Source organism: Prionailurus bengalensis, chromosome B2 (assembly GCF_016509475.1).
Source record: "Prionailurus bengalensis isolate Pbe53 chromosome B2, Fcat_Pben_1.1_paternal_pri, whole genome shotgun sequence".
In the NCBI taxonomy this organism is placed as follows: domain Eukaryota; kingdom Metazoa; phylum Chordata; class Mammalia; order Carnivora; family Felidae; genus Prionailurus; species Prionailurus bengalensis.
Genome location: NC_057349.1, coordinates 4,720,859 through 4,746,180, shown reverse-complemented (window position 1 = coordinate 4,746,180; position 25,322 = coordinate 4,720,859). Strand labels below are relative to the sequence as shown.

Genomic DNA, 25,322 nt, shown 5'->3' with positions numbered 1-25,322 from the left:
AGCAAACACAGCTCCCTGCCCTCTGCAGCTTCTCTCTCCCCCAGTTCACCTCTCCGCACTGTGTACCTGCCGAGTTCTGTGGTTCAGGTTGTGCAGATTGTTGTGTTGATCCTCACATCAGTTTTCTAAATGTGCAGAATGGTTTATTGTTGATGTAGCTGCATTTCAGGCATGAGACAGGCAAAAAAAACTTCCATGCTTCTCCGCCATCTTGGCCCCTCCCTTAACAAAGGTATTTCTTTGATAAGACTAATAGAACTGACAAATTTCTAGTGTAATTTGTCAGAAAAATAAGAGAAAAATACAAATGCCAAGATTAGGATTGAAGAAGAATTACAGATTCTACAAGCATAAAAAATACATTAAGTGGACATTATTAACTTTATTTCAATATTCTGAAAATTCAGATTACATGGATGAATTCCTAGAAAAATATATCAGAAGAATTTAAGAAGAAATAGCAAACCTGAATACTCTTCAACCACCAAAGATAATGGTTGGTGGTCTAAACTTTTCTCACAAGGAAAACTCCAGGCCCAGATGGCTTCACACAAGTTCTACTAAAGTCAATGGAGAAATCATTTTAAACTTACAAAAAATTTTCAGATAACTGAAATGGAATAATCCATTCCCCCAACTCATTGTGTAAGGCTACTTTAATCTTTCTTTTTGAAGTAATCTCTACACCCAATGTGGGTCTCAAACTCACAACCCCAAGATCAAGAGTTGCATGCTCTACTGACTGAGTCACTCAGGAGCCCACCCCGAGGCTACCTTAATCTTTGGGACGGTATGAGAAAGATTGAAGGTTTTTTTCATTAAAAAAAAATTTTAATGTTTAGTTGTTTTTGAGAGAGACAGAGAGAGTGTGAGCAGAGGAGGGGCAGAGAGAGAGAGGGAGACACGGAACCTGAAGCAGGCTCCAGGCTCTTGAGCTGTCGGCACAGAGCCTGATGCAGAGCTCAAACTCATGAGCTGTAAGATCATGACATGAGCCAAATTCTGACATTTAACCAAATGAGCCACCCAGGCATTTTTTAAAAGATTTTTAAAAAATGTTTATTTATTTTTGAGAAAGAGAGTGCGAGTGGAGGAGAAGCAGAGAGAGAGGAAGACAGGGAATCAGAAGGCTCTGCACTGTCAGTGCAAAGCCCAACGTGGGGCTTGAACCCACAAACCATGACATCATGACCTGGGCTGAAGTCCGTTGCTCAACCAACTGAGCCACCCAAACACCCTGAGAAAGATTATTTATAGGCCAATTTTACTAATGAACATAGATGGAAAAATCCTAATAAAAGTATTCACAAACCCAAACCAGCAATATATAAAAAAGATAAAACATCATAATCAACTAGTCTTCATCCCAGAAATGCAAAGTCAATTTAACATTAAGAAAATTAAGATAACTCTCCACCAAGAGGGAATCAGTGAGAAAAATCATATCATCACCTCAATAGACACAACAGTGTAAGAAAATTTCATCCATTCATAACAAAAACTCATAGCAAAATAGGAAAAATTATCTCTCTTAGCTGAGAAAGAGTATGTAAACCAAACCAGCCAAAACAAACCAAAACAAAACCTACAGCAAATATCCATAGTGGTGAAACACTGAACACTTTTCTTTGGTACTGGAAATAAGATAAAGATGCCTCCAATTACACTTCTACTCAACACTGTACTGAAGGACCTCCCTAGGACACTGAGGCAAGAAAAGGAAATAAAAAAAATATAACAGCTTCAAAAAAAAAAAAAAGAGAGAGAGAGAAAATGCTTTCATTCTTTGAAGGTACATTGTATATATAAAACATTCAAGAGAACACACAGATAAATTATAAGAATCTATGAAAGTTAAACAGAATTGCTGGATACCTAATCAATCATTTTAAAAGTCATTTATTCTCAGGGCACGGGGTGGCTCAGTCAGTTGAGTATCTGGCTCTTGACTTCACCTCAGGTCTTGATCTCATGGTTCGTGGGACTGAGACTTGAGTGGGGCTCTGTGCTGACAGCTCAGAGCCAGCTTAGGATTCTCGCTCTTCCTCTCTCTCTCTCTGCCCTCCCCACCCTCAAAATAATAAATAAACTTTTAAGAAAAGGCATTTATTCCCATACCAGCAAAAAAAAAGAATATTGAAATTTTGTAAAGATAAAAACTTACATAACATACGAAATATCTAGGAATAAATCTAACAAAAGATGTGGTGATTATCTATGGAGAACATTATAGAACTCTATTGAGAGACATTAAGTAGATCCACAAGACAGTTAACACTTTGTTCCCTGGTCAGAAGCTGAATATTATAAAGATGTCAATGCACTCCTAATTAATTAACTCCTAATTAATTAGACATAATACAATCCAAATCAAATTCTCAATGTTCTTTCAGAGGGAGCTTGTTTTTGTTTTGTTTTGTTTACATCAAAAAAATGTATTCTAAAATTTATTTGGAATTACAAAAGGCCAAAAAGAGATAAAATATTCTTGAAGAGGAATAAGATAAGGGAAGATTTGTCCTAACAAATATCTAGACTTATTGCAAAAGTTATAATTGTTATTATTTTTTTAGAGAGACAGCATGAGCGGGGGAGGGGCAGAGAGAGAGGGGGACAGAGGATCTGAAGCAGACTCTGAGCTGACAGCAGTGAGCCTGATGTGGGGTTCCAACTCAGAAACTGTGAGATCATGACCTGAGCCAAAGTCGGATGCTCAGTGGACAGAGCCACCCAGGTGGCCCGCAAAGTTATAACTATTAAGACAGTGTGGTGTTGACTCAGTGACAGAAAAAATACATCAGTAAAAGGATAGAGGCCTGGAAACAAACAAACACATACAATAACACTTGAAAAGTGACATTGTATAGGTGCCTGGGTGGCTCAGTCAGTTAAGCATCTGACTCTTGATTTCGGCTCAGGTCATGATGTCATGGGTTCATGAGTTTGAGCCCCACATTGGGCTCTGCACCGCTTGGGATTTTCTCTCTCTGCTCCTCCCCTGCTTGCTCTCTCTCTCAAAAATAAATAAATAAAACCTAAAAAACAAAAAAAAATGACATTGTAAATCAGTAGGGGAAGGACAAACTTTTCCATATGTGTTACTGGGATAATTTGGAGCCCATACTGTAAATGTAAATTGGCCTTCTGCCTATAGTATAGACAAAAATCAATTCCAGGCAGATTAAAGATGTATTTAAAAGGCAAACAATGTAAGTAAACACTTTTTTATGTTTTGAGTTCATTTTTGCAATGGATAATGAACCCAGTAACCTTAAAATAGCTGAGCAGTGCAACATAATTAACATGATAATTGCAGTAAAATTGTTGATATTAGTATGCAGATCAGTAAAATTTGTAGGAAACAAAATTTTCTATTGGATTGTAGCCTTTTTTAACTTTATTTTTTAGTTTTTAAAATTTATATCCAAGTTAGTTAGCATATAGTGAAGCAATGATTTCAGGAGATTTCATAATGCTCCTTACCCATTTAGCCCATCCCCCCTCCCACGATCCCTCCCGTAACCCTCAGTTTGTTCTCCATATTTATGAGTCTCTTCTGTTTTGTCCCCCCCCCCCGTTTTTATATTATTTTTGTTTCCCTTCCCTTGTGTTCATCTGTTTTGTCTCTTAAAGTCCTCATAGGAGTGAAGTCATATGATTTTTGTCTTTCTCTGACTAATTTTGCTTAGCATAATACCCTCCAGTTCCATCCACGTAGTTGCAAATGGCAAGATTTCATTCTTTATGATTGCCGAGTAATACTCCATTGTATATATATACCACATATTCTTTATCCATTCAGCCATCGATGGACATTTGGGCTCTTTCCATACTTTGGCTATTGTTGCTAGTGCTGCCATAAACATGGGGGTGCATGTGTCCCTTCAAAACAGCACACCTGCATCCTGTGGATAAATGCCTAGTAGTGCAATTCCTGGGTCGTAGGGTAGTTCTATTTTTAGTTTTTTGAGGAACCTCCATACTGCTTTCCAGAGTGGCTGCACCAGCTTGCATTCCCACCAACAATACAAAAGGGATCCTCTTTCTCCACATCCTCGCCGACATCTGTTGTTGCCTGATTTGTTAATGTTAGCCATTTTGACAGGTGTGAGGTGGTATCTCATTGTGGTTTTGATTTGTATTTCCCTGATGATGAGTGATGTGGAGCATTTTTTCATGTGTCGGTTGGCCATCTGGACGTCTTCTTTGGAGAAGTGTCTATTCATGTCTTTTGCCCATCTCTTCACTGGATTACTTGTTTTTTGGGTGTTGAGTTTAATAAGTCCTTTGTAGATTTTGGATACTAACCCTTTATCTGATATGTTGTTTGCAAGTATCTTCTCCCATTCTGTCGGTTGCCTTTTAGTTTTGCGGATTGTAGCCTTGATTCTTACTATTTTGTTTAGACTAACGACTTGATTCCACACTGTTCAACCGGAAACAAAGCTTAGTGGGAGAGGAGAGCCAGAGAAGTGACAGGGAAGCTACAGATTACAACAGATTTGTGAACTTGGCCACACAGTGGTGGCAGGACCTAGCTGATACTGAGGTATATTTTAGCTCTATCCATGTCATTATGCTAAAGCAAAATGAGTTACTCAGAGAAAGACAAATACCATATGATTTCACTCATGTGTGGAATTTAAGAAATGAAATAAACAAGCCTAAGTTAAAAAAGAGACAAACCAAGAAACAGACTCTTAAGCATAAAGAACACACTGACGGTGACCAGAGGGGAGGTGGGCAGGGGGGAGGGAGGACATAGGTGATGGGGACTAAGGAGGGCACTTGTTGCGATGAGCACCAGATGTTGAATGGAATAGTTGAGTCACTGTATTGTACACCTGAAACTAACATTATACTGTATGTTAGCCAACTGGAATTTAAATTAAAACTTTAAAAAAAACACCAAAGACATGTTTTAAACAACACTCATGTGTAAGAGCAAAAACTTCATGGACTGTATTTGTGACTAATTGTATAACAGGTTATTATAGTTTCTGTTCAGTGGAAAGGGCAAAATATTCCCACAAAGAGTTTTAATGTAGACTTTTTTTTTTTTTTGCACCCATGCTGTTGATTGTTAAGTGTAAGAGTCTGATCACGGCGCTGAATAAATGTAAGTTGTGTCTTTAAAAAAAAATAGGAGGGGGCACCTGGCTGGCTCAGTCAGTACAGCATGTGACTCGATTTCCAGGTTGAGTTCGAGCCCCATGTTGGGTTGAGAGATTACTTAAAAATAAAATCTTAAAAAAAAGGCAAGCAATAAAGTTTTTTGAAATATAATATAGGAAAAAATTTTCATGATCTTGGGTTAGTGTGGATTTTTTTCAACAAAACACAAAAAGCACCACCCAAAAAGAAAATTAGTGGTATTTTATACTATATTAAAAATTAGGGGCGTGTGGGTGGCTCAGTCGGTCAGGCATCCAACTCTTGATCTTGGCTCAGGTCATGATCTCACGGTTCATGAGTTTGAGCCTCGTGTCAGGCTCCGCGCTGACAGTGCAGAGCCGGCTTGGGATTCTCTCTCTCTCCCCTTCTCTCTTTACCCCTCCACCACTCATGCTGTCTCTCTCTCAAAATAAATAAATAAACTTAAAAAAATTTAAAACACAGAACATGCTTGTCCAAAGGCACCATAAATAATGAAAAGACAAGCCATCAAATGGGATATATGTAATACCCTTAATAACAAAGGCTTTCTTTGCAGAATATATGAGAACTTCTAGAGATCAGTAATAAAAAGACTGCAATATACAAGAAAAAATGGACAAAGGTTTCAACAACACTTCACAAAAGAGAATATTCGGATGGTCAATAAACACAAAAAGAAGGCTCAACCTAGCAATTGGGGAAATGAAACTTAAAACTACACTAACATACCACTACACCCACCAGAATGACTAAAATTAAAACAACTGAAAATACCAAGTGTTTATGGGCAGTAATGGAAACTCTCATATTACTAATGGTTCAGTCACATTGGAAAACAGTGGCATTTGCTAATGAAATAGAAAATACACACACATTGTGACTTACCGGTCCTCCTTCTAACTAAGTCTCAACATTAGAGAAATGTGTGCACATATTCTCCAAGATACATGTACAAGGATGTACATCACAGTATTCATAATTGCTTCAAAATGGAAACCCAAATGTTCGTCAAAAATAAAATGTTAATTACACATTTATGTATTACGTAAATAAATTATAATGGTACAATATCATGCCATGGAAAATAAGACCAAGGGCAAATGAACCCAGTAAGACTACTTGTAAAAACATAACACCAGTATATTAAGGGACAACACACACACACACACACACACACACACACACACAATACACACACACACACACACACGTGTATGCAAATATATACAATGTGACTTCATTCAAATAACATTCCCAGACAGAGGCACCTAGATGGCTCAGCCGTTGAGCATCTGACTCTTTTTTTTTCTTCAACGTTTATTTATTTTTGGGACAGAGAGAGACAGAGCATGAATGGGGGAGGGGCAGAGAGAGAGGGAGACACAGAATCGGAAACAGGCTCCAGGCTCTGAGCCATCAGCCCAGAGCCCGACGTGGGGCTCGAACTCACAGACCGCGAGATCGTGACCCGGCTGAAGCCGGACGCTTAACCGACTGCGCCACCCAGGCTCCCCGAGCATCTGACTCTTGATTCCAGCTCAGGTCACCATCCCAGGGTCTTGAGATCAAGCCCCACGTCAGGTTCCGTGCTGAGCATGGGGCCCACTTAAGAGTCTGTCTGTCTGTCTCTCTCTCTCTGCCCCTCTACCCCACTCATGTGCTCTCTCTCAAATTAAAAATAGTTTTAAAAATTAACATTCCCAAAGAGGCAACTAAAGTATACTGTTTAGGAAAGTGAGAAAGATATTTGAGAAGTAGAGTACTCCATGCCTTTGGTGGGGAGAGAACTAAAATCAGAAAGAAGACATGCTCTGCAGCTAAAACGGGACATAAAGGGAAATTTATTCTTTAGAAAAGAGGAAATCATAAATCAATAACCAAAACCTTCAACTCTAGATCCAGAAAAAGGAGAGCAAGCTAAACCCAAGGCAAAGAGAAGAAAGAAAAGAATAACCATTACATTAGAAACTTAATGAAGCAGAACACAAAACACTAGAGGAGTCAAAAGATTCCAAAAGAAATTTGGATTCCAAATTCCAAATTTCAAAAGATTCCAAAAGAAAAGATTCCAAAACATGGTTCTTTGAAAAGATCATCAAATTGACAAACCTTTAGGCAGACGGACCAAGAGAAAGAGAGAAAACATCTGTCACAAGAATCAGGAATGAAAAAAGAGACATTATCATCAATCCTACACATATTAAGAGGATTGTAAGGTGATACTTTAAACAACTACATGCCAACGAATACGGTAACAGAGGTGATGTGGACCAATTCCTGGAGGAACATGAATTGCCAAAAGTGATTCATGAAGAAACAGAAAACCTGAATAAGCCTGTGACAGGTAAAGAGATTGAATTAGTAATTACAATTAATACTTCCACAAGGAAAGCCCAGATGGCTTCATTGATGAATTCTACGGAATATTTCGAGAAAAACTAATTATCAATCCTTCATAAACAGTTACACACCAACTGGGATTTATCATAGGAATACAGGATTGATTTAACATTAAAAATCAATTAATATACTATATACCATATTGATAAAGAGATAAAAACCACATGGTCATCTCAGAAGTTACACAAAGAGCATTTGACAAAAATCCAACATCTCTTGATAATGAAAACAAATCAAAAACAAAAAACTAAGAACAGATGGGAATGTCTTCAATCTAATCTGCAGAAAACCCACAGCTAACATTATACTTGATGAAAGACTGGTTCCTTTCCCCTAAGATCAGGAACAAGACAAGGATGTCTTTTCTTACCACTTCTGTTCAACACTATATTGGAGGCTCTCCTCAGGCAAATTAAGCTAAATAAAGACATACAAGCCATCAAAATTGGAAAGGAAAAGTAAAACTATGTGCAGAAAACATGACCTTCTACACAGAAAATCCAAAGAGATTTACTAAAAAGTTCCCAGAGTTAACAGGTTCAGCGAAGGTACAGATACAAGAATAATAACAAAAGTCAATTGTGTTTCTATATGCTAGCAAACCATTCAAAGAAGAAATTATAAAAATAATTCCATTCAGAATACCATCAAAAAGAAGAAAACACCTAGGAATAAATTCACCAAAAGAAGTGCAAGACTTGTATGCCGAAAACTACAACACGTTGAAGGAAAATAAAGCTCTAAATAAAGAGAAAGACATCCCGTGTTAATGGATCAGAATACTTACAATGTTAAGATGGAAATTCCCCCTAAATTGATCTACAGGTTTAATGCAACCCCTATCCAAAACTCAGAAACTGGGGCGCCTGGGTGGCGCAGTCGGTTGAGCGTCCGACTTCAGCCAGGTCACGATCTCGCGGTCCGGGAGTTCGAGCCCCGCGTCGGGCTCTGGGCTGATGGCTCAGAGCCTGGAGCCTGTTTCCGATTCTGTGTCTCCCTCTCTCTCTGCCCCTCCCCCGTTCATGCTCTGTCTCTCTCTGTCCCAAAAATAAATAAACGTTGAAAACAAAAATTTAAAAAAATAAATAAATAAATAAATAAATAAATAAATAAATAAATAAATAAAAACAAAACTCAGAAACTGACGAGCTGATTCTAAAATCTTCATGGAATTGCAAAAGACCCAGAATAGTCAAAGCAATTTTTAAAAGAACCAAGTTGGAGGACTCACATTTCCCAATTTCAAATTTACTGCAAATCTACAGCCATCAAGACAGTGCGGTGCTGACATAAGGATAGACACAGATACCAATGGAAGAGAACTGAGAGTCCAGAAATAAATCTGTGTGTGTGTGTGTGTGTGTGTGTGTGTGTGTGTGTGACCAGCTGATTTTCAACAAAGGCACCAAGATCGTAAGAGTTGAAAGGATAGTTTTTTTTTAACAAAATGCTGGCGGGACAACTGAATAGCCACGTCCGAAAGGATGAAACCGTACCCCTGTCCCACACCACATAAAAAAAGCAACTCAAAGTGAATCACAGACCTAAAAGTACTGGTTGAAACTATACAACTTTTAGAAGCCAACTGTAGGGAGTGAGTTGGAGGATTGGAGGGCTGATGAAAGAAAAAGACACAGACACAAGATGGCAGTAATGTGCGCATGCCTTGTGTGGGAGACACAGAGGGTAGGTTGAGGGAGAGGCTTATCACACCATGCCAGGGACTGTCCATTGTTCAGCAGGGCCACCGACCTCAGGGGAAATTCCAAGGGAGAGAGGCCGATGTGTCTACGTGGTGTCAGCTTGGCCACACAGTAGAGCACTTGTGCCAGAGAGTTCAAAGGGTCACCGAGCTTGGGATCTTTACAGCACCGCGGCTTACTCTGTCTACGGCTAACAAACGTTGTCAGCTTCACGAGGTAGGCAAAGCAGTCTTTACAGGACTAAATTCTGCTCATTTGGGCGATGCTTAAAACCACTGAATGTACAAGAATTTGAGCTTTTCAGCTAATGGGTCTCTGCTTGCTCTTGAAAAATAAACAACCGGGGTGCCTGGGTGGCTCAGCTGGTTAAGCGTCTGACTTCAGCTCATGTCACGGTATCGCGGTTCACCAGTTCGAGCCCCGTGTCAGGCTCCGGGCTGACAGCTCGGAGCCTGGAGCCTGCTTCGGATTCCGTGTCTCCCTCTCTCTCTGTCCCTCCCCCACTTGTACTCTGCCTCTCTCAAAAATAAACAGACATTTAAAAATGTTTTTAAAAACACTAAAAAATTAAATAAAAATAAATTGCCTAGAGAAGAATATAACAGGGCCATCTTGGGCTCACTTACACTTTAAAAAAGTAATAAATCTTTGTGACTTTAGATCGGGCAATGATTTCTTAGATACCACACCAAGTGAAAAAAAAAGGCAAAATTGGGGTGCCTGAGTGGCTCAGTCAGTTGAGCTTCCAACGCTTGATTTCAGCTCAGCTCATGATTGCAGGGTTGTGGGAATAAGCCCTAAGTTAGACTCTGCACTGAGTGTGGCACCTGCTTACGATTCTCTCTCTCTCCCTCTGCCCCTCCCCTGCTTGCAAAAGCATGCAAGTTCTCTCTCTCTCTCTCTAAAGTACAAAAAAGACAAACTTGATAAATTTGGCCATTAAAATAAAAAAAAACTCTCACACTTCAAATGATACCATCAGGAAAGTGAAAAGACAACACGCAAATGTTTGCAAATTGAATACCTGATAAAAATTTCGTATCAAGAATGTATAAAAAAAACTCTTAAAACTCACTAACAAAGCAAATAACCCAATTAAAAAACAAAGGATTTGAATACACATTTCTCCAAAAAAGATACATGAACGGTCAGTAACACACATGAACAGGAGCTTAATATCATTAGTCGAGAGAGAGACTCAAATCAAAACCACAATGAGATAGCACTTCACATCCATTAGGATGGCTATTATAATAAATACAAATAATAACAGGCTTTGGTGAGGATGTTGACAAATGGGAACCAACGTGCACTTGCTGGTGGGACTTCTGGAAACAATTTGGCAGGTTCTCAATGTGTTAAACGCAGAGTTTCTGTATGATTGAGCAATTCCACTCCTAGGTCTCACCCCAAAGCACTGGAAACATACGTCCACACAAGAATTTGTACACGAACGTTCATTTGGCTATTATGAAAACAACCTGAATGGCCATCAATTGATTCGTGGGTGAACATAACACGCATGTCTACACTTCAGAATACTATTTGGCAATAAAAAGGATGTACCAATGTGAGCTACAACATAGATGAACCTCAAAATACCGAGCTAAGTGAAGGAAGCCATAAAATGCCACATATTGTAGAATCTCATTTATATAAAATGCCCAGAGTTGGCAGATCTATAGAAACAGAAAGGAGAGTAGTGGTTGCCAAGGGTGAGAGTGGAGACGTGGCTGGGGAATACGGGATGACTGGTGATGGGCATGAGGTTTCTTTCTGGGGTGACAGAAAGAGTCTAAAATCATTGTGATGATAGCTGCATATCTCTATAAATACACCAAAGGCTATTGACTGAGACACTTAAATCAGATCAATTTTATAGCATTTAAATCCTGTCAAAAAAGCTATTTTCAAAAAAGGGAAAGGGGGCACACGAGAGACTTCTGGCGTGCTAGTAGGTATTGCTACAGTTACTGACTTGGGTTAAACTGGTATTTATACGTGTTAAACTTTATGTTTTATGAACTTCTCTGTATACACCTTATAACGCACAACAAACATAGCAGGGAAATTCGTATCTTAAGTATGGCTTTTCAACAAAATAAGTCAGTCAGAGAAAGACAAATACCATATGATTTCACTCGTATATGGAATTTAAGAAACAAGACAGACGAACATATGGGGGGGGTGGTTAGAGAGGGGAAACAAACCATGAGAGACTCTTAATACAGAACAAACTGAGGGTTGATGGGGGTGGGGTGGGGGGAGTGGATTAAAGGGGTGATGGGCATTAAGGAGGGCATTTGTTGGGATGAGCACTGGGTGTTATATGCAAGTGATGAATCACAGAATTCTACTCCTGAAACCAATCTTGCGTTGTATGTTAACTAACCAGAATTTAAACAAAAACTTGGAAAGAAAAATACATACATACATAAAGAAGGCTTTTCAAAGCATATGCACTCCTCACTTACTCTGAAATATAACGGTAAATAAAGACCGCCCTTCCAGGAGGGAGCAGACCACCTCTGACACCAAGTAAAATCAATGCACAAGGTCAAACACCAATGCATTTGCCTTAGTTCCCCAAACTGTCTCTGGATGGTCTTCTAGGGACAAGAACTGGAGGGGGTTTGAGTTATTTTTTAAAAATTTTTGAGTATATTTATTTATTTTTGAGAGAGAGAGAGAGAAAGTAAATGGGAGAGGGGCAGAGAAAGCGGGGGAGAGAGAGAATCCCAAGCAGGCTCCACAATGTCGGTCACAGTCTCTAACTTGAGGCTCAATCCCACAAACCGTCAGATCATGACCTGAGCTGAAATCAAGAGTCAGATGCTTAATTGACTGAGCCATCCCAGGAAGCCCAACGTTTTTTTTAATTGTGTTTCTTTTAAGTAATCTCTAAGTCCAACACGGGGCTCAAACTCATGACCGTGAGATCAAGAGTCACATGCTCTAACCAACCGAGCCAGCCAGCCACCCCATTTGAGTTATATTTTAATGATAAGTGCTTCCTGTGTGTGATGCATGAGTAATAATGATGAGAGTAATAATTGAGCCTCACCTAGAGGACAAAATACTAAAGAAAAAGAGAAAAAGACATTCCTCCAGGACATCTTTCCACTGTCAATTTCCTATCTTTCTCTATCACCGACATTTTACAACTTTTCCTTTGGAAAAAAAGCTTAAAATAAAAATAAAATAGGGGCATCTGGGTGGCTCAGTCAGTTGGGCATCCGGCTCTGGCTCAGGTCATGATCTCGTGGTTCGTGAGTTTGAGCCCTGTGTCGGGCTCTGGGCTGACAGCTCGGAGCCTGGAGCCTGCTTCTGATTCTGTGTCTCCCTCTCTCTCTGCCCCTCCCCTGCTCATGCTCTGTCTCTCCCTCTCTCTCAAAATAAAATAAAATAGGGGCGCCTGGGTGGCGCAGTCAGTTAAGCGTCCGACTTCAGCCAGGTCACGATCTCGCGGTCCGTGAGTTCGAGCCCCGCATCAGGCTCTGGATTCTGTGTCTCCCTCTCTCTCTGCCCCTCCCCCGTTCATGCTCTGTCTCTCTCTGTCCCAAAAATAAAAAATAAAATAAAATAAAATAAAATAAAATAAAATAAAATAAAATAAAATAATAAAATAACGTAAAAAATTAAAAAAAAATAGACCTGGGTTGGGTCTATTTTTGAAACGGACTCACAGAAATTTGCAAAAATAGTCGCAGGTCCTGTGTCTCCTTCAACTAACTTCTACTAGTGACATCTTAGATGACTGTTATTACCGTGTTATAACACCCAAACCAGGAAACTGACGTCGCTACAATACTGTCGGGTACACACTTTATCCCATAGTCACCAGTTATACATGCACCCATTTTCACCCATTTTCATGCACATGTGTGGGTGTGTGTGCGGGTGGGTGGGTGTGTGTGTGTTCTATGAGATTTTAGTCCGTGTATAGATGTGTATAGCTACCACTCAATCAAGATAACGTAACTCTTCCATTGTCACCAAGGACCTTGCTCGGTGAACTCCCAAGGAACTCCCCTTTATATGGCGCCCCCACTGTGCCTATCCTCTGGCAACCACTGATTTATTTGTTCTCTACCCTTAATGCCATTTTGCAAGTGCCATATAAATGGAATCATACAGCATTAGATTGACTTTTAAACTGTCGAGATCTCTCTCATTAAAGGAAAAACAATGTCTCAGCCCCACATAGTCTCCAGCTAGTTGTTTTTCTCCTCACCCTCAGAGTCCAACATGCTTTTGGGGATTGCTGTTTCTATACACCTAACAACTCACTGGTTTCTATCCTACATTTCTGCTCATACTTTCTGTTTCCACTGTTGACTCATCCTTCTGCGACCCGGTCAATAAATGTTGTAGTTACTCAAGGCTCTGTTCTACATTTTCTTCTTTTGACATTTCTTCCTAAGGGATCTCATCCATACCCATGGCCCCGGAACACTCATGACTCAAACTCAAACACACACACACACACACACACACACACTGGAGCCACAAAGCCATTGCTGTAAACGAACTGCCTTTTGGACATATCCTTCAGAATATCTTAAACACACCTGAAACTTAGCATGTCCAAAATTCAACTTGGCACATCTCACCCTCCCAAACCTCCATACGTCCGCCATGACCCTGTTAGCGGACACCCCCTTTCCTCTCGCCATCACATATTCAATTCAAGTCCATCCATTTACCCAGAAAGTGGATTTTCACGACCATCCTCCTCTCCCACCTCACCCAAACTACCATTATCTCCCTTCTGGACCACTGTCAGAGTCCCTAACCGATCACCCTGCCGTCACTAAGTCATTCTTTCCACTACGGCCAGAATAACATTTCAGATGGACATTTTAAGACAATCTCATCCTGCCAGTCCCTCTCTTGCCTCTCAAATATCCATCAATCTCCTGCCATTGTTTCCAGAAGAGAAAGCACCTAATATGGCCTGGACCACAGTGACCCCTAATCACTTCCTCCAGCTCGTTTTTATCTAAGCTGTGTCTCCTAACAACACCTGGCCTTTTTTCATTTCCTCAAAGTACAACCCTGTACCCAGAATATATCGCTTTGGTCCCTTCTCACGTATTTTACTCTCCTACCCTTTAGACCTCAGCTCAATCATCTCCACTGGGAAACCTTCCCTGAGTCTCCAGAGAAGGTCGACTCCTGCTATAACAGTCTCACAGCACCGTGTTCCTTTCTTTCATGTGAGATACTAAACCTATAATCGCATGTTTAATTATGAGACTGATTAATTACCCGTACCCCCTAAAAAACTGAAAACCACACAGGGAAGGAACCGTGTGTGTGTAAGTTTGCTGCTGCACCCCCAAGAACCTAGCACACGAGGATCCCAATTAATATTTACTGAAAGAAGAAATGGACATTGCACCTAACGACCCACCACAGCGATTCTTACAAAACCTTTTACACGAACCTGGGATTTAAACATGCGAGCATTCCTAGAATATCTTTAGAACAGCTGCATGTTTGCTTGAGAACTAGGCATGTACCCAAATGGTACACTGACATGTTTAAAATGAAATGTCCTACAGACAGTATCCCCAACATGACTAGGCAGCAGTCTACAAATTTATTTGTACTGCACGTGACCTTCCCCCCCAGAAACAATTTGCGAATGGTGAGTAAGCTCCAACCCAGCCCTCAAAATCTTACCTATCTCCCGATGGAGTCAGCATCTTACTGTAAGAACTTTAAGGCTGACTGCACTTCTGAACCAAGAATTCAGGGAACCTCTCAGTCCAGAGCACCCCTCAACTCCAAGCCCTTCAGGGCTTGAACCCCCATGGGCTCCTTCAGCCCTGACCCTTTAGTCTTTCTCATGGCCCTAAAGCTTTTTGAGCCCTAAGCAAAGCAGGAGGCAATGTATACACAGAAGCAAGTTCCAAAATCAAGAAGATCTGCTGGCAGCCAGAGACAATAGTAATGGAAATCTGCAGAAAAGAAGAGGTCACGAGTGAAGGGCTGGGCACAGTGGACATGGCATGGGAGAGAGAGAGCTCCGGCAGGGAGGATTTCAGGACAGCCAGGGTGTGCAGGAGGCAAGCTCAGAACCCAAATAACTGACTGAGTTGTGACTCCCATGCTCCTAAAATGGGACATATATCCCCAAATCATATTAGCTTCACGAGATCCTCCCTATCCTCCACAAAGAGCTTTCAGTTCCTTGTACCTTTTCATCGGAAGCAATAAATACAAGTTAGCAAACATATCAATCCCAAATTCGGTAGGAAGAAAAAAAACCAAGTAAACTAGAAACCATACCTTTGTTCCATTCCAGGTAGGAAGGGGTCAAACAGCACAAAACAGCTCCTTAGAGAAAGCAGAAACAGAAGGAGACTGAAATCTTCTTTTAAATGATGTTTACAACTTCTAGGATGACTCCAGCCTGTAAATTTCAATTTGCGTGGTAACGAATTTGATTTGATTTCTTTGAAGCCAGAAAACCTTTTCAAAAGCAATTATGAGAGCACAGGGGGTGAGGGGACTTGTGGAGGCACAGACATTCAGCCAGCTGATGTGAGTTTCTGTTGTCTTCAGATACCTGCCAACCTTCACTCACCCACATGGCTCCACCCACTACAGCCTGGCAAGTGGAGGGTGATTTTAGATAAACTTCTAATTCCCTGCCAGCACCAGAGCTTGGGGTGTGTATGGGTGTGTGTGGGTGTGGGGGTAGGGAGTGTTATGGGTGTGTGGGGGTGGGGGTGGGTACATGCAGGGGGGTAGATATGTGTGGGTGTGTGACAATGTGCGTGTGTGTGTGTGTGTGTGTGTGTGTGTGTGTGTGTGTGTGTGCAGGCACATGAATGAGGTGACAGAGGAGAAATTATTAACTCTCTGTTAATTCTGCCTCTTCGAGTCAGCTTGTCACCTACACACATATACCCCGTATTTAATGCACTGACAATAACTGCTTTCCTAGCGAACAAAGGGTATCTGCAGACTATTTTCCATCGAGGTGTAGAGTTTAGCTCTGGCCCCAGGTCGTCCCTGATTCCTACACCCCTCTGACTGCGATTCTGTCTTCCCAGTCCCTGGAGCCCCAGGCCGGTGCCAGGTCAGGGTCCAAACCCAGATCTCCTGGCAAGTCTGGGATCTTCTCCATGGTTGATTTCCCCTATGTGACAAATTCGCTGTCTCTCGGCTGGTCACTATCCCGGCACTTGCTGGCAGGTCCTCTACGGTCCGTCAAACAAGGACAAGAAAGTAAACAATAAAAGACTATCAGACAGTTTTCCCATCAGGTTAAAAACCCTCAAGTTCTTCCCCCTTCATTGAAATCACTCCATTTTTTTTCCTTTTAAATTTTACTGATTTTTGAGAGAGAGAGAGAGATCATGCACACAGGGGAGGGGCAGAGAGAGAGAGAGAGAAGACAAAATCCCAAGCAGGCTCCGTACTGTCAGCGCAGAGCCCGGTGCGGGGCTCGAACCCACGGACTGTGAGATCACGACCTGAGCCGAAACCAAGCGTTGGACACTTAACCGGATGAGCCAGCCAGGTGTTCCTCACTCACCACCTTTTCTAACTGACTTTTCTTTCTTCTGAATTCCTGGAGAATTCTGCACCTCACAAATTGTACTTGAGGAAAAAGGAATAATACTAAATTCTCTAAATATGTTATTTCTGCTAGTAAGACTGTAAGCTTCTGGAGCACAGGAAGTGTGACAAAGGACTTGTACCCCCGAGGACGCTTATGATGGTGTGGAGGGACCAACTCAATGGCAAATCATCAGTGGAGTAGCAAATCAGCTTCAACTGTTCTAGGAGGAGACATGTCTGTTAATAGGATAAAGGAAGGATTTCTACATAAGGCAATTCGAGGTAACCCCTGGCCCCTGAAAGTGTTCTTCTCCTTCCCAAATCGAGAAAGTCTCTCAATTCTTCCTTCCCTAGTGTTATAACATATTGCATCATACTTTTTAAAAACTCAAGTATAACATATAGTAAGGTGCGCTAATCTTGAATGTACAGCTTTGTGATTTTTTTAATTTAAGTACGCTTCATACCCAGTGCAGAGCCCAACACGGGACTTGAACTCATAACCCTGAGATCAAGATCTGAGCTGAGATCAAGAGTCGGATGCTTAACCGACTGAGCCATCCAGGTGCCCCTATGATCTCTTACATAGATATACACCTATGCAAATGCCTCCCACATCAAAGTACAGATCATTCGTAGTTCCCCAGCAAACTCCTGCCCTGCCAATACCCACTCCAATACCAACCACTCTTCTGACCTCTATCACTACAGGTTAGTTATGCCTACTCTTGAATTTCACATAAATGGAATCGTGCAGTTACATACCTGGGCTCTTTCTCCCACCATTATGACATTTATCCATATTATTATTTGTTTTTAATTTTTTTTAATGTTTATTTATTTTGGGGAGAGAGAGACAGAGCGTGAGCAGGGGAGGGGCAGAGAGAGAGAGAGACACAGAATCCAAAGCAGGCTCCAGGCTCTGAGCCGTCAGCAGAGAGCCCGACGCGGGGCTCGAACTCACGAGCCTTCAAGCAGCAAGATCGTGACCTGAGCCGAAGTCGGCCGCTCAACCAACTGAGCCACCCAGGTGCCCTGACATTTATCCGTATTATACACAGCAGTGGGGTGTTCCTTTTCATTGCTGCCTAGTATTCCACTGTGTAAATACGCTACATTTTCTTTATCCTACTATTGTTAGCTATTTGGTCTGTTCCTTGTTTTTGCCTATTATGACTAAACGTGCTATGAATATTCTTGCACATAACTTTTGGTGGACGTACGTGCTCATTTCTGTTGGCCATGTACCCAGGGATGGCATTTCTGAGTCAAGTGGTATATAAACACCCAACTTTGACAGGTTCAAACAACTGTCCAAAGAGACTCTACCAATTTACGCTCACAACAACAAGGGTAAGAGTTGTGTGGCGGTATCACAGGCTTTTTGCACCATTTTCGCGGTGTTTTTTAGTGTGCAATTAGTCAACTGGACACGGCCAGTTGCGTGCTAAGCAGCTATGAACCTTTGTGATTGGTTGACCAGCCCTAACACAAGCATACGGACAGCCTAAGGGGACCAGCACCCAAGAGTATGGTATGGGGACCGGATGCGTCACCAAAGTGAATCTGAATCAGGTAGACAAAGGAGAAATGGCAACGGGTCTGTTATTTACTCCTGGCTAATGGTGAGTCACACTCTCTGGGGTCTGTACGTTACTGCTGGTGGCTGTACATGTATTACATGTTTCATACATTCTACACAAGCCTCACTTAAGGAAAGGAGGCAGGAAACTGCCAGAAGGAACTGGCACAACTGCCGTGGGAAGCCGCATTGCTTGCCAACCCTGAGAAACCCAAGAGAAATCAAAGGGGGTATGGGGACCACGGCATATGTGGAGGAAATTGGGAACTGGAAATAAGAAGATCTCTCTCCCCAAGATGGACTGAGTACACAAGGCAGAACTTAAAAAAAAAACCCTTTTTCATTAGTGCACTGAGTTATAAACATCGTCATTTTAATAGCGGGAGCCCGGACTCTCTTGAGGAGAAAACAGGTCTGGTGATGGCTTTTCTGCCTGTTTAAGTACTGACAGAAAAAGAAGCTAGGATTCTGGAGAAGGGGGCTCTTGAATGAGCACGAGCCAGTAGGAGGTGGGGGGAAGGCACCTGGGGAAGCAGGTGCACGCAGGCTCCCAAGATGGGGAGGGGGCAGGACTTTCAAGGACAGTGTGTGCTCTCTGGAGGGCAGTGATACCACCCCCCTTACACCTCCAGCAAAGAGAGCCCCACACAAGGTGAATGGCGCTTGGGAAACACAGGGAAAGATGTGGCCTTTGTCCGGGCCAGGATGGGCTGGCTATAAGGAGGAGTGAGGTCAGGAGATGATTGGCCAAAGAAAATGGGACCTTGAAGGGACCGTTTATACAAAACCTGCTGGAATCAAAAAGAAACAAACAAAAAAAAAACCTAGGAGGGGCATTAAACCTCCCATCGGGTATGGGATTGGGAGTTAGACATTTAAGTCTCAAAGGACAAAGTGACACGCAGGAAGATGTTGCAGAGATGGAAAAGGAAGTATGAACAGGGAGCAGCGAGGGAACAGCCCTAAGAAACAGAACCGTGAGTGCCACAGCAACGCATCGTCAGAAGAGGCCTTAAGTGGCAGGATATACCAAAACCACATTTAGAATCTGTGAACTAGGAAACCAATTTAAGGAGTCTCATCCCCCTCCCCCCACCCCCCCCCACCAGCTCAGAAAAAAATTAAAAAAGAAAAAAGAACATAGAAGAGAGAGAAATTATGAAACACAAAATAAACAGGAAGAAAATATGAGAATAAATAAGAATTTGTCTTCCAAAGGGAAAAAAAAAAAACGAACTGAAAAGGAACAATCAAAGAAATAAAAAGAGAACTTTTTTTTTTTCCAGCTGAAGAAAAACCAGATTCCATAGTTAAAGGATCTAATGATTGTTGGGCAGGAATGCTGAAAAAAGACATACTACAGATAATCCGATGACACTTACAAGTGACCAAAAAAAAATCCTACGAGCTTCCAGACCACTCCCCTACCCACCGTACTCCCTCCACCCAAAGAAGTCCCCCAAACAGCACCTGGCCAGGGAAAAGAAACCTGCTGATATCAGCCCTCTCGTTTGCAAATAAAATGCTAGGGGGGTGACAAAAGAAGTGGGGGGGGCAATTCTACAGCCTGGTGGTGACTCAAGGGAGGCTATAAAAAGAAGATCTCTTCAGACTTGCCTGACTCAGAATGCCACGGGTCAGCTGTGCTCCCCTGAGAGGCCCTTCCCCAGTCCCCTCATCCTCTCTGTCTCCAACTCTGGGGAGAAACCACTGTAACAGAACGCTGCACCTCCCAAAGAAGTGTGCCAGCCTTCTCCAGGGGAAGGTTTGTATCCCGCCCACTCTCGCCCACGCTGTACCCTAGAGAAAAGTTCTCTAGATCTCGCTCAACACTGTCCTGCTAAACCTCCCTCGGATGATGGCCTCTTCCGGCAACTATCCCGACTCTCTCTCTCTCTCTCGCTCTCTCTTTTTCATCTGCCACATTTCTTGTTACTCTTACTCCTCCTCTCCACTTCCTAACTCTCCCTCCCCAGCGCCATCTGGCTTCTCCCGCCCTGCCTGGAAGGAAGGCCATCCGGGAAGGCGTGATAGCATCTGCCCACCCTTACCGTACTGGCCTCACTGTTACACTCAGTATGACCACCCACCTTCTCCTTGAAACTTTCTGCTTGCTAGAAATCGGTGAATGGAACGCATTCATTCCTGGGCCTCCAGAGCCGTTTGCTCCGTTCTGTTTTGGTTTTGTTTCCTCCTTTCCCTCTGCCTGACCTTAAATGTTCCTGTTCCCCAGGCTTCCTTCCCTTGTTGCTCTTTTCAGAGACTGTGTCCGCCTCGCTCATTTGTTTCCGGAAATCAGAACCTCCTCGAGTAAAAAGAGGGGTCTGTGAGAAGGATCCAGGGATATCTCAAAAAACCCAAGCACAGGAACCCCTCTGGTTTCAGGCAGGTCTGGAATCCCTTGCTTTTTGTCCCTGCTTGGAGAACACTTATCCCCCTTCTGCCTGTGTTTCCAGGGCATGAGGAAATAGAAAGTCAAATCTGAATGGCCAGGCCCACATTCACAGGGTCACGTGCTTCAGCGGGTCGAGCCATGGGAGTGGGGGTAGCGAAGGGGGAAGGCTTGGGTTCTTTTTTAGGCTACTGGTTGGACTCGGAATTTCCCCCGCAAGCCCAGTCGTATCTCTGTAGGCACAACAGCACATCACCAGTCCCCGAACAGAGGTCCAGGACAGGGATGGAGGGCCTCACGCCTTCTTCAGTCATGCTCTGTAATGTGGCTTTTATCAAAGGAGCCTGCGCTGGGGTTTCTAGGGTACTGCACTGACTAACAGAATCATTATTTCCATGCATCCACAAGTGGATCTTCGTGTGCGTGCCCAATTTACCAGAACCTAGAAGACTCTTTCCCTAAGCAGCTCTAGTGGACACTGAATTCATTCTAGGACGGTGCGCAATGATGAGCTCCCAAAGGCCAGCACTCTGCTGCCTTCTCTTCATTGCCTGTGTCTGGCAAAGAGCCTGGGCCAGAGGCACAAGGTCAACGGTTAATAAATACTGGCTCAACAAACACCTCCGTAGCATGTTCCTTTCTTGGAAGTATTAACCAGTCTGCTTCTGGAACCGGCACACATCCTCTTCACCCGGCTTCAATCTTCCCTTCCTACAAACCCCAGAGGCCATTTCCAACTCCTTCCCTCCCTCCTGGAAGAATCTCACGCATAAGTGTCAGTCTTTAAGCATTTTGAGATTTGGGGAAAACAAAACAGATATGGAACAATGTTTGCTCCTCAAGATTAATGGTGCCCTTTGCCAGTAAGGAAAAAAAAATCTAATGGAATTGTTTCATTGAGTTAGTTTAATCTGTACATTTATATAAGATTTATGATCCACTGGATGGAAAAAGGTTGGCAACCAGCTTTTTGTTCTGTTTGAGGCCTGTGCTAATAGCTGCCTCCCATCGACAGAAATGGACCCACCAAGTGGGAGCATTGTTCCTTTTCCTGTGGAGACTGTTGGATTGTTCCTTTTCCTTTCTGGGCCAAGAAGAGAGCCAAGAGGGAGGGAAATACTTCTCTAGTCATTCTTGACTTGTATACCGTGTGTTTCTCTCCATCTCCATCGTGACGGATTTCAGCCACTACCTTCCCATCAAGTATAAATGACCAAAGGTACCAGCCTAATCACTGGCCAGGCGACTCTGTCACCCATAGCTCTCATTTTTAAAGTCTACGCCAGAAGCCCACTACATGTCAAGGCATTTGGTCTCTCTGCCCAAGGGAGGACTTCCAGCACCAAGGACACATGAGTTCAGTTAAATGCTCACAGGGCACTTTCCGTGTCAGGTCTTAGCCTCAGTGCTAGGGATACAGAATCCAAAAGATACAGGAGCTTACGGTCTAGTGAGAAAGGCAGACGTCTTGTTGGAAAATGCCCGTGAAATGTGCCAAGTGACCAATTCCTCCACCTGGGTTCTAGACTTCCTTCTTCAGTGCATAGTCTCAGGAGCCCCAGGCTATTATCCCTTTCTCTCCTAATTCTTCAGTCTATCCTCTCTACCCAGCTCCTTCCCTTTGGCATTTAAACGTGTGCAAGCCTCTCCAGTTTTTAAAACTATAATTCTTTCTAAACTCACTATTGTCCCCCCCAGCAATGGTCCTTTCTCTTTACTTCCGGAAGAGTATCACTCTTTGTCTGTCCCTCTGTCTCTCTCTCCTCTCTTCTTACTTTCCACTGACCCCTCAAGCCACTCAAGATGAGTGTTGCCCGCATCCTCCACCAGGAATGTTCTAAGGTCAGCAGTATCTTCTACGTTGTGAAATCCAAACGATGCTTCTCAGTCATCCACTTACTGGACATCTCAGCTCCACTGGCACCCTGGACAACGCTCCCCCTTCTGGAAAACTCTTTCCCTGGGGCCTCCGTGGAAGCCTTCTTGACCCTAGGTCCACCTGCAGCCCCCCAGCTCCTACCAAACACCATGCCTGTCCCTCCAGGGGGATCCAGGGCCTCAGCCACAGCCCTGGCCTTCTCATGTGAACTTCAGGAAGAGCCTCCTACTCTCCTCCTGCCAGCCCACCTCCAACCTACGCAGTATGTTACAGCTAGACGAGCCTTAAAAATGTCAGATGGAACCACGTCTCTTCCCTGCTTGCAGCTCCCGATGATTCCCCACTTCCTTGGGGATAAAGTCCAAAATCCTTAGCGTGGCCTATCATGCTCATCCTGGCGTGTGCCTCCCTCTCCTGCCCTTATCTCCCACTGCTCACCCTGGTCTGGTCAGCGTGACACTCTTAGTTTTCCTGCTGTTCTGTGGACCTGTGCACTTCAGTTGTTTCCTCTACTTCAACATCCCCCCTCCCCATCTTTGCCTGGCTAACTCCCTCCCACTCCTCAGATTTCACTTGAAATGCCACTTCACCTGGAAATCTTTGATACCCAAAGTTTTGGCTCAATCCCACTACAAGCTTCCGTGGCACGGACAACTTTCCATTTCTCCAGCTTAACACCCAGCACACCTGTTATTGCTTATTCACTGCCTGTCTTCATGTTTAAACGTTAACCTAAATGGGGGGCAGGGGGGCTGTCTTGTTTACTGCTGTATCCCCAACACCTAGGATGGGGCATATTTTTGAATGAATGCATGAATGAATGAGAAATGCACTAGATGCTATAAAAACAACCACGCAGTCATCACAGGTCAGGCCTTTTCCCAAACTATACTACTATTATTTCTAAAGGAAATGTAGTCGAAACCAGATGGTGGGTTCATAGAAAGGGCGAGATGTTTGTAAAGGGCAGGTGTGTTTACGGAAAGTAGTTGAGGAGAGCATAATGGCTTTTAAGAGAACCACTGTTATTCTAAAGTTTTACAGTACCAAATACAAGATCTAGGGTGTGACAGTATCCAATAACTCTGCCCATGATATGGTTCATACTCTGAGGAAATATTTGTTATCTTAAATTCACGTCGCACATTTCCAGTTGAGTAAAGGCATGATAGAAACAAACAGTAGCTTCTGTGATGAGGTAGTTACAATGAGCTCATGTCATAAATCAACATGGCCAGGACCTAGGGATCAAGGCTTTCTAAAAATAAAAATTTGATCTGGATAAGAAAGTAGTCAAGCTTTTTAAAATCATGGATGTATAGAGCAGAAATGGACCCGACATTATCCAGCCCAAACCTCCCACCCTGTCCTCCAACCCCTCCTCCATCCATGTTGTCTAATACAGGAAGCAGAGGCCCTAAGAGTTTAAGTCACTTCCCTAAGGTTAATGTCCTGTTAGCAGCAAATTGGGTAATAAAATCCAGATGTCTATGCCAGTGGAACTGAATGCTTTCCTCTTCTTGATTCCATAAACTCTAATTTTATGAAATTTATAAGCCTTCTCCAAACCATGGCCCGAAAAAATGGTTTTCCAGAAACCCTTATTCTCCTCTAGTCTCTAATCCTGATTCATTAAAGAGAATACCCTGAATAAAACAAAGCCTTTAGGTGCTGCTGACCCCAATAACACCTTCCCCTTACCACTTACACTGCTCAAAGGCTTAGGATATAATAATAGTAGTCGCTGAAGAACTTTGAATAACGCCTTGACATAATATTCTGTCCTGAGGCATTACGTAACGTAGTGCCCTTTTGTCCCTTCTAAGCCCTGAGAAAATCAGCCTCCCTGCTGTCATAGAATATTTTGGAAACTTCTGTGTTTCCAAAAAAATCACTCGAGGGGCGCCTGGGTGGCGCAGTCGGTTAAGCGTCCGACTTCAGCCAGGTCACGATCTCGCGGTCCGTGAGTTCGAGCCCCGCATCGGGCTCTGGGCTGACGGCTCAGAGCCTGGAGCCTGTTTCCGATTCTGTGTCTCCCTCTCTCTCTGCCCCTTCCCCGTTCATGCTCTGTCTCTCTCTGTCCCAAAAATAAATAAACGTTGAAAAAAAAAATTAAAAAAAAAAAAAACAAAAAAACAAAAAAATCACTCGGAATGATCTGGCAATTCCATTCCTGTGTATACATCTAAAAGAATTTAAAGCAAGGAGGGACTCAAACGGATACTCGTACATCCACGTCCAGTGCAGCGTTCTTCACAAGAGTCAGAAGGTGGAAATGACCCAAGTGTCCATCAACAGGGGAGCTGATAACGAAATGTGGTGTCTATATACACAACGGGATATTATTTGGCCAAATAATAGAATGACATTCTGATAGGTGCCACAACATGGATATAACAGGAAAAGAGTGTGCTAAGTGAAATAAAGCTGACACAAAAGAACACATACTGTAGAATTCCACTTCTGGGAGATACTCAGAATAGGCAAATTGAGACAGTATGTAGGACAGCTACCAGGACTGGAGGGACAGAGAAACGGGCAGTCCCTGCTTAATGGGTACAGTCTCTGCTTGGGATGATGAAAGAGTTCAGGAAGCAGACAGTGGTGGTGATGTCGAATGCACTGTGCGGG

General features: G+C 42.8%; 1 protein-coding gene across 1 annotated transcript in view; it reads right to left on the bottom strand.

Annotated features, from left to right (window-relative positions):
• Positions 1 to 20,617, bottom strand: part of LOC122489153 (cytidine monophosphate-N-acetylneuraminic acid hydroxylase) — a 104,366-nt gene extending 83,749 nt beyond the window's left edge. The window contains exons 1-2 of the mRNA XM_043590682.1: positions 20,511 to 20,617; positions 15,558 to 15,605 (exon numbers count right to left, since the gene is read on the bottom strand). Of these exons, the coding sequence (XP_043446617.1) occupies positions 15,558 to 15,605; positions 20,511 to 20,563 (101 nt within the window). The 5' untranslated portion in view covers positions 20,564 to 20,617. The remainder of the gene's footprint in view (positions 1 to 15,557; positions 15,606 to 20,510) is intronic.
• Positions 20,618 to 25,322: the final 4,705 nt, after the last annotated feature.